The sequence below is a fragment of the Coenobita brevimanus genome, chromosome 60 (assembly GCF_032717465.1).
Source record: "Coenobita brevimanus isolate Jiangsu-jjx chromosome 60, ASM3271746v2, whole genome shotgun sequence".
NCBI lineage: Eukaryota > Metazoa > Arthropoda > Malacostraca > Decapoda > Coenobitidae > Coenobita > Coenobita brevimanus.
The window spans coordinates 42,297,488-42,307,911 of NC_137013.1; the positions used below are offsets into that span (position 1 = coordinate 42,297,488).

Below are 10,424 nucleotides of genomic sequence, written 5' to 3' on the forward strand. Positions count from 1 at the left end.
GAGCAGTAATAAAATGCCCTCCTACTGGCCATACTATTCCTGGAAGCAGACTTCTCAAGTCCCACTAACTTCCTCGTTCCCACAGAATAAGTTCAACCAGCTGTCCCTGGCATTCCGTACGGATGGGGTAACCCTGCGACAGAGGCTGGATCTGCAGCAGCGAGATCGGGATAATGCCGAGACCAACTTCAACCGTGAAATGGCCGCTCTTAGGGAGTCTCTAGTGGTACAACATTTTTATGCTATAATTATTAGTTTTATTATCTTTGGCTCCTGATGGTCTTATGGTAGTCTTGGGTTGGAGACAACTGTGTCATGCTTAATTGCTTTGGGCTTGAGGAAGATAGCCTCAAGCTCCTGTTCCTTGATGGGAATACTGTAATATGATTTTGTTTTTTGCTGTAATCCATTTCATAAGCACCTAGGTACAGTCTCGTAAATTGGTAGGATAATTTGGTCATATCTGAAAACAAAAATATGCACTTGTTTTTGGTTGATGGTTAAGAAGTTGTAAACATAACAACAACATTTTTGTCCAAAACAACTTTATTATTGAATCATGAATAACTCTGAATAGTATTATTTCATTTGTGTAGCACATGTACAGCCATGAGCAAAAATTTGTCAATACACACTGCCGGCCAAGGCAATGGAAGATGTGACATGGGCTATATTTGTGATAGCAAGATGAACTGCACATGAAAGAAATATGAAAAAGAAGGGTACTATCTGTCCTTTTGGGAGGCAGGAGAAATATGGAAACCAGGACACAAAGTGGGTGAGTATTGTTGCCCGACTTCTGCTCAAGGCTGTACCTTTACACAAGGAATACCCATATCCCAGTCTCCTTGTTATATTCCCATGCCCACATCTCTCGTCCTGTCTTGCCTCACTTGTACTTACAGAGCTGCTCTGTATTCTTCCTTTCCAACTATTCGACAATTAGTTGATGATAGTTCTTGTAATTTAGCTTACAGGATTTCCCATCTGTCCACATCTTTAACCATAAGTCCTTATCTTGCCTTTTCTGACCTCCCATCCCCATAGGCGCTTCACACTGATCGTATGGACACAGATTTGGCAGATGCCGTTTCGATTGCGAGGCGAAATCTTGACATCCTTTCGACAGCTCATGCCAGGCTGCTCTCCACATCTGAGGTGAGAATAACAAGATATTTGGGGCATCGGGGGGGGGGGGTAAGAAGAGACGAATAAGACAAGTAAACGGCTAATGACTGACAGTAGAGTAAAAGGTAAAATTAATATCAAGGGAAGAATGAAAGCAGGATGATGATGGAGTAAATAAAGTGTGACATGGGAAACAGATAAAGAATAAGTGGGCCAGGGTGACAGGAAATGGGTAGATGAATGGAGGACAGAACGTGTAGGTGAGGACGAGGCTTGTATGAAATGTTAAGGGAAAAGATGAGCTTAGCAGATGAAAGATTGGTGATTAAAGGCTTGTATGAATATTTTAAAAGTTTGCCGATATTTAATGTAAAGGAATGAGTGAGATAGAGGCACAAGGTGACTATATTGAGAGAGGATGAGAGTACCCGCTGAATAATTTGTTTCACTGCACCAGGTATGGGGAGCGGTACAGCAAGAGTGGCGCGTGTCAAGAGCTGTTGAAGTGTTATTGCTCCATGTGGATAATGTGAGGCGGATGTACGAGCGAGAGCACCAAGAGCTGGAGGAGTTGAGGAGGTAAGCGGTTGTCCTTCTCCATTCATAACACACAGGTAGGCTACTGTTGGCCTTGAGAGGTACTAGCTTCAGAGTGAAATGTGGCTTCAAGCATTTTAACAAGCCACACATTCCTCACCCATATGCCAGAAACAGAAAACATTCAACCATAGGAACCATGTACAAAATCAAAGCCAAACCTGAAACACACGCATAGTTATATTTTTTATACTCATCTCACATTTTTCTTTGAGCAATTGTTGGGAAGTAATGAGCTAGCTTTGCTATTTGATTTAGTACCAGTTGTACCACGGCCAACCACGATATGGGGATTCCTGAAAAGGAAGCATGGCATCATTTTCTTTTATTTTTATGCAGTTTATGTGAACGTTTATCCATCCATCCATCATCCAATCGTATGTCATCCTATGAGGAGCGTAAGAGCCTGGGGCTAGGCGTTAGTCCCGACATTTAAGATGAGAGTGACCAGCCTCACTCCTCCTTGAGTGGCATTATGTGAGCAGTAAACCCCGACCACCTCCTTGGATATAACTCTACACAGGCTCAATCCGATTGGAGCTCCTTAATAACCCACCAAACCTATATATATGTGTGTGTGTGTGTGTATCTGCTAGCCATGTTCCTTAATCTGAGGATGTGGCCACAAACAAATCATGTCTCTTTTTCCTCGGCCATCAGGCTGCCCTTCAGCACACACCACAGTCATTAACCTCTTACGGGCGGGCGACTTAACTAGTATACACCCATGTAGGACGGCATATTTTCGGAAAAATAAAGTATCAAGGAATAAGCCTATACATACGTAAGCAGATTAAATGGATGAAAAACAAAGGTAAGAGGTGTTACTTATGTGATACAGCATAACAATTGGCTGTGCGAATTGGAGTAGAGTAGTGCGTGTGGCAACTTGTCACCTGACGTGCGGTGGAGCTAGGCTAGCAGACTTCGAGCTCACTCTGTTTTTCCTCACCACTAAACACTTATCATTTATGCATTATTTACTATGTTCTTTGTCTACATTTTGCATGACAGTAGACCATTGCCCTATCCTCCAGTTAGCCAATGAATTGACAAAAAATGACCGAACGTCATGTAACGTTGCCTGCCTTTCACGTACGAACATTACATGGTGGCACCTGCCATATAGGGGTTAATATACCTCCCCACCTTATGGTTGGCTCGCTGTGTCTTATTGTGCTTGGTAACGTTATTTATACATCAGTTTCTCTGTACCAGTTGTTATTTTTTAATACATTTAATTACTTTATTTTTCCCTCCTGTTACTATGTGCCAAATTGCTTCTTGTGATGAAATCAAATTTATTGGTGGTGGGGCACCCACCATCCATTTATATGTTATAATGTTTCTCTCAGGTTATCACATTGAGAAGCCAAAGGGTTTCTTGTCGCCCAGGAAAGCATTTACTTCAGTGGCTGGTAACCAATAAACAAATGGACACCTTGTGGTCTTGTAGGTTAAGGTACTCAACCTCATGTGGTCCATAAGGCTTTACATCTGAGGGTTGGTTGGGGTTTGTTGCCCACTCAAGGACAGTGATTGGTCACTCTTGCCTGAAATTTAGGCAAAGTATCCTATCCCCAGGCCCCTGTGCACCTGGTTAGGTGATAAATGATTGAATAGACAGACTTATTATTTGTGGCTACATTCATCATCTTTGGTAGGCAGTGATGTGTATAAAGTGACATTATGTGTTAGGCTGTAGTCTGGTACTGAACTCACACGCAGTACTTTTAATACAGACCATCTAACCATTTAAAACACAAATTTTCTTATACCTTTTATTACTTGTCGCTACTTTTGTCCCAACAGATTATTGAATGAGTATCAGATAGAGCTGCCAGTCACCACCAGTCAACCAACCCAGGATGCCCCTTCAGTCAGTCGCCGCGTCAGAGCACTCAGTCTGGCTGTGGTTCAGAACAGTTCAAAGGTACGAGATCAAGGATGCATTTGTGCTGTGTATTGAAGTGCATTAGCCCTATTGCCTTCCTGCAATGTTTTAAATGCACAGTGGTTTAGTATATAAAGGTGCTGGGTCTGGCTCTGAGGATTTGGGTTTAATGCTTACATTATTGGCATCATTGCCCCTTTAGTATTAAACGTCTCTCCACTTCCTGTCTCCTTAAAGAAGGATTCTTGGCAGCAGGAGGACATCTTCAGCCTGCTTTTCATTGTGTTAAAGTCTAGATGAGCCTGAGGCCACAGCAACAAGAAAGTGATACATAGCTTGACTACCTCCTCTATATTTACCACCAGCCACAGCAGGATAACCGGCGGACCAGCTTCACAACCAGCAGTAATACCAGTGGTCGGTCTATGTCCTTTGCCGGTGCTCGGACCCGCCGCCGTGCTTCCCTCCAGCCAGACCAACTCAAGCCCAGTAGAGACCAATTTGCTGCGGTCGCCGCTGCCGCTCAGGCTGCTGCGCAGGCTGCTGCTGCTGCCAGAAATAAGAAGAGCCTGGAAGCAGCAGAAAAAAATAAGGGGTTGGTTAATAATGAGCAAGGGAGAAACCAAATAAGAGGTTGATTTATCATGAGTTAGATTATTAATAATCCTTTCTGATGAACATTACAAGCAGCATAATGCAACTTTAAATATTGAAAATAGTACAACATAAATAGTGTATTAATGCTGTGGGAATGATGAGAATTCAGGTAGGCTAAAGGGTTAATCTGTCTTGAAATGTGATGGTATCACTGTCAATCAGGTTCACTTCCACCTGTGTCTTCTTTGTTCACTGTAACTTGATATTAAATTGTCATCTCTTCATCTCTGATATTGAGCTGTAACAAGAGATTAACCCTAGAATATGGTGCTATTAAGGAAGTTTTATGAGGAGAGTGTTAAGATGCAGTATTGTCTTATTTTAGCCGTGAGCATTGGGAAATAAGCTGCAAAAGGGTAAAAGTCTGCCTAGTTAAAATGAATAAACTAGCAGCATTGTCTATCATTAATGTAATTTGCATGATCTCATCGATATAACCTGCAAAGTTCATGTAAATGATGGTGTGCAAAACTTAATGATGTATCATTCATTGCATAACTTATAAAGGCTCCACTTTGCTCTCATGTGTACACACTCAGTTAGTATAGTAACCATTTGTTAAATTGGTATTCACATTTTCTACTCTAGTAAAGTAAAGAGATTGTTCAATATTGATTTTAGATTCTTTTGTGTATAGCTGCTTAATACTTGTTGCTAGTCTCATATGCTTTAGGTAAACCCACACCTTCATTTTCATATTATTATAGATCATGGAAAAAGCTGATTCCAGTATAGTTAATTACCAGCAACAGTGATCTTCCAGTTTCCCTAATTTGTAGTACCAGTTTTACAGATTTTATTTTAGATCATGGAAAAAGTTGCTTACAGTATAGTTAATGTCCAGTAACGATGATCTTCCAGTTTCCCTAATTTGTAGTACCAGTTTTACAGAATAAGATGTATTTTTGAACACAACAAGGGGTACTGTGTTGCAGCTCAAACAGGCTGCACTTCATTTCATTCTTGTTTCAGTATGTTGGGGATCACAGAGGAAGGTAGTATTAGTGAGGAGAGTGGTGATGAAGATTCACCCAGCACACAGTCATCTTTAGCCACCACCACTACAATCACCACCACCCTCAACACAACAGCCACCACTACCACCCCAACCCCAACCTCCACTGCACCGATGCAGCCACCACGTCTGGCAGAATTGGAGCGAAGGTGCGCATATGATACCATTAATGGAATCCTTAAGTTGTGTTTGGTATTAAAACATGTGCCTAGGACAATCTTACAATGTTGGGATAGGACAGGTGTCTTGAGTAGCTAAGTAAATTATATTTAGGCAACAAGAGTGAAAGGGATTATAAAGTGACTGCATTGCATAATCCACTGCAGACAGCATGCTAAAATATACCTTTTTTCATTTAGCTTCATAATCTGGAGTGGAGGTATATGAGAGGAAGGTGTGAGCTGGGAGCAGAGCCGTGGCATTGGGTAGGGCGACATGGAGACAGTTTGTTCGTGCCCACCCCTTACAGGATTGAGGTGTCTGGCAATTGATTGATAGAAAAGAAAAATCTTTAACTCATAACAGGATCACTTACGTGTTTTATTCTGACCAATGGCAGATAAGTTTTCAGGCGAGGAAAAATCTCTTTTGTCAGAGTTAGCAACTTTCCCTGGCAACACATTTTACTAGCACAGTACAGTATGTTACACAGTTCTTTGTGTACCTGTGTCTAACCAGCACCTTAACCCCCCAAACACTGGGCTATTTTTAATGCAGTCATCACCTCGCTACGGACAATTTCCAGGAAATTGCTTGTTTGCAAACCTTAGTATCTTGGAAAGTATAGCACTTTGGGAACAAATCAGATATCATCTATGGCAGCCAGTTCAAATGGTGGTGGGAAGACACATGTATAACCATTACCTGGTGGCCATGTAGCACCGCGAAAGTGATGTGTACAGACTTTACCTGCCGGTTAGGGGTTAAGCAGCTCTGTTGTATAATGTGTTCCTTTAGAACTAGCCTACTTGTAGTGAAGTTGAGCCCATCATCATCCATTTGGGAGGTAAAATAATACACTGTAGTACAGTACACATAGTGTGTACATTTTTTTGTATCTTGTGCTGTGCAGACCTCACGTCTCATAATTCTGAGTACATTATATGCAAACTCTGTTAATTTTCCATAGTCAGAGGCATAGCTTCAGGACTTCTGGCTTGATCTCATTATTACTCATTTTTGTCCATCAGCCATGCAAATGGTCCATCAGAATTTACCCAAAGCCTCAGACTAATATTCCAACCTCAGCTTTCATTTTGTTTCTAGTAAATAGAGAGCCCACATTCATTTGCCCTGTACAGTGCATGGTTATCCGCTGTTAATTTTATGGACTGCATTAGATCGGCATTAGCTTCTCGTCCTGAAGAGGTAACATAGGGATGGCTATGAACTTTACAAGTTTGGATAGATTTTGCATTGGTGGTCAAGTGGTTAGAATGCCCCAGCTGGAGTTCGTTTCTGCCTTGTATAAATCTGATCACCAAGATGTGGTTGAAGGTTTTTCTGTGCCATGAAGGGGAGATTTTGTCACCTGGTTTTAAATGCACTTTACTGATAGCTTTGCCTTAGACACCTACACCTCAAAAAGGGTAATATTGTATGGGATTGGCTGCTACTTCTACAGGTATGGAAAATTTTCAGAATAAAGAATAAAAGGTGTAAATGATTTTTGCCTCTTGGAGTGAAGTCAGTCAGGATTCAGAGGTTTGGATGAGAATGACTGTGGCCCATTTCATTTAGCCTGCTGTTTGATAGTTATATCATACTTTTGTTCTCTCACTTCCTTTGTAGAATGTGCCTTACTTAATATCTTAAGTGGCAATTAGGGTAACGTTGAGAATGTAGATGATGATGATAGTGATTCCTCCCTCCCCCACTCCCTGTAGTTCCAGCCACGACTCCAGTGCCTCATCCACCACTGCTGACCCTGATCCCAAACCTGAGTCCCCACCCACTGTGCTTCCCCCCAACGCACAGGACAGGTCAGTGGATTGCTGTGTAAGTGACTCATATGGTGCAGGAGAGGGACACCAGTATAACTGGGCAGTTATACAAATGTGCATCAGCTTCCTCCCTGGCCACCAAAAGGAGGGTAGTGGACTGCAGGAATAAGGGTTGGGATGATGATTTTTTTTATTAAGGCATTGGTAGTAAATAGTCAAGGATGGAGTATCTCAAGTATGATGTATGCAGATGATTCAGTGGTGCTTGTAAATAGAGGACAAGAGCTTGGTAGACTGGTGCAGAGTTTTGTAGTAGTCAGTGAGCACTGTGCCATAAATGTAGTTAAGAGTGAAGTGATGTTTGTTGAGAGAGGAGACTCCCAGTGTGATGTTACAGTAAATGGAGTGATTTGAATTAAACCCCCCACAAACTCCTGAAAGTTACCAGTGTTCGTAGGATCACTAAATAGCTTGTGGTCACTACTCACTCAGAGCTGGTGTACATTCCTTTTAAAAAATTCCTATTGGGATTACTATTCATGCATAAAGCATTATACCAGTATTCATCTTGGATATTTTACTGATGCTGTAAAAGAGAATTACACTCAAAAATTTTTCATAGAGTTTACTAAAAGCCATGAAAGCTTATTGTGTGTATTTGCATTCAACACTTTTTTACCAAGCGTTATGATTCTTAGGTATTGGAAAAGATTATCATGCATAGTTTCCAAAGATCGTAATCTTTCATTTGACAACCCCTGGCATAATTGTATCCATTATACACTTCATTATATTAAGAATTGTGCAGCCGAAATTGCACAGGGCTGATATTAGCGACCCGAATTTTTAAAGGCATGGTATTCCCATTGCCTTCAGGAAATGTCTCGGCTCTGCTGCAGTCCATTTTTCCACACATTTAACTGCAGTGGACCATAGCACTATACTTCTGGATTCATCGACTGATATCAAAAGGTATGGGCGTCAGGTGTGGTGTATAAACATCACCAGCGTCGCCCTTGGCCCCTGGTGGCAGACACGCAAACTACACTGTGCCTCCATACGAGTGCAGTGGGTTCATACGATGTTCATTTGTTTAAGTACTGTACCATATTTCCTGTATTTGTTATGTAAGATAGTTTCATTATACCCATTTACCATTTTTCCTTACAAATGTACATCCAACACCTCAAAACATGGCAGTGATCAGTACCCAGGCAACATATAAGTAATCGCATGTAGACTGTCCCTAAACTGAGTTAGACGCTAATGACAACCTTACATTTCTATTATAATTGGATAACAGCCATTTTTTCTTCAGTTTTATATGTAGATAAACCAGTAAATGTCTTATTTTTGGTAAAGTAACAAAAAAAAAATTGTATAATTGAGTGTAATTCAAGGTGACTACACTTTTGCATTTTACATTATCTGGTGATTGGTGGCATCATTTTGCAGTTTGTGGAGGCTCCAGTTGGTAGAGTTAAAAATACCTGGATGCAGTGACAGATAAGGAGAGAAATTCAACTGTTAAAGTGACAGCAGAATGGTACAGGGGAGGAAAGTGCTTGGTGCAAATGGTGCTGTGAATGCCTTACGGAGCAGAGATCCAAGATGGGAGCGCGGCAGCTGTGAAAGACCGATGTGAGACTATGGTGTGACATGAGTAACAAAGTCAAGAGCACTGGAGATCGAAGTGGGTAGGAAAAGGAGTGATGTGATTTGCAAAAGATGCAGGAAGTATGTGGACATAAGTTGAAAATTGTGTGCTTAGATTGTGTGGTATGGTCATGAGAGTGCAGATGTGAAATGAGGAAAATGGTATACCTAAGTTTGACAGGTGGTTTGGTAGGCCAGAAAGAAGGCGGATAGGTAGTGAGAGAGAGATGGGGAGCTGATGGGGCTAGGAAACTGATGAGATTGAGCTAGCTAAATGAAATTTGTGAGAGGAGTATGACCTGGGTTTGGTATCCCTTTTTAACTTGAGAGGTGTTGGATTGATTCTTTCAAATAGGTGGATGTGAAGCTACATGTGAAAGAAGTTGTACCTATTCAGTGGAGCCATGGTACTTGAGGTTTGAATAATGAGTGAGTGTGAATGTGGCACGTTCATTTGGGCAAACTTTGGTGATTAATTCCATTCAGTCCTTTTTTTTCTAGCTCTCTACACCCTAATTCCACCCTAGGGTGGGAATGGAGGGTTGGATAATTGTTATTATTATTATTATCTTTTGCTGTTCCCTAGATTCATTGACAGTTCACTTGTACTATTACATACCATATTATATAATCCCTATCTTTCCTGCACTTGTATTAACTGTGTCTATTCCTCAGCTGGGTGTATGCAGCAGTGGAAGGTGTGATGAGCCGATTATCAGGGGGTCGGTGGCCATACTCCCCACAGGAGACCATGGCTGGGGCACAGTATATCCTCACTTCTGTCCTGGCATTGGCGGTTTTCTTCCTACTCCTGGCCATGTGTTCAGGTGATCCAGAACTCCCTGAACCGTTTCATCCAGGCTGGGTTAATTTTGAGCTCCTCCGGCACCCTTACGTTACATTGCGCTATAGAGGCATGAAGCCATTTTGAGTGTCCTGTGATGGAAATCCAACCTCTGCCTTACATTTTGTACTGCAGCTTGATTAAGCTTTGTACGAAAACTAAAATTAGATTAATATTGTTAAAATTTAGTGTCATGGTTACAAAATTTACCTTCATGTGGGGAGTGTATTTAGCTTCATCCTTTAAGAAAACTTTGGTTTCTGCTGTGAGTAAATTCATCTATATACTTTAATAAAATTTTATGTGGTAAATAAATTTAGCATCATACTGTGACTAAATTTTAGAATCATACTTTGATTAAACTTAGGCAGCCTAGGTGACCAAACTTTGGTAGCCTAGGCTGTGACTAAATGTCCTCCTTATTGTGACTTGTGACCACATTGCTTATATCTGTAAACCCCTTCAGCCTGAAGATGTCTTTCATTTTATTGTAGTTAATGTTAGACTATTTTTTTTGGCTTAGGAGATCCTCCACATAGTGAAGGGGTAAACAATGGCTATATCTAATCCATCCATGGGAGAGAATAATAATTTCCAAAACTGAATATAATCATCTGAGGATGGCAAGAATGGAGAAATGTAAGTCATTGTATATAAGCCATTTAATCCAATGAAGTATTTTTGTTCTTG

General features: G+C 41.1%; 1 protein-coding gene across 1 annotated transcript in view; it reads left to right on the plus strand.

The window, feature by feature from the left end:
- LOC145403407 (uncharacterized) overlaps nt 1–9,837 on the plus strand; it is a 36,526-nt gene extending 26,689 nt beyond the window's left edge. The window contains exons 6-13 of the mRNA XM_080275187.1: nt 86–226; nt 1,048–1,158; nt 1,586–1,707; nt 3,538–3,658; nt 3,985–4,214; nt 5,249–5,440; nt 7,178–7,273; nt 9,566–9,837. Coding sequence (XP_080131313.1) covers nt 86–226; nt 1,048–1,158; nt 1,586–1,707; nt 3,538–3,658; nt 3,985–4,214; nt 5,249–5,440; nt 7,178–7,273; nt 9,566–9,821 — 1,269 coding nt within the window. The 3' untranslated portion in view covers nt 9,822–9,837. The remainder of the gene's footprint in view (nt 1–85; nt 227–1,047; nt 1,159–1,585; nt 1,708–3,537; nt 3,659–3,984; nt 4,215–5,248; nt 5,441–7,177; nt 7,274–9,565) is intronic.
- Nucleotides 9,838–10,424: the final 587 nt, after the last annotated feature.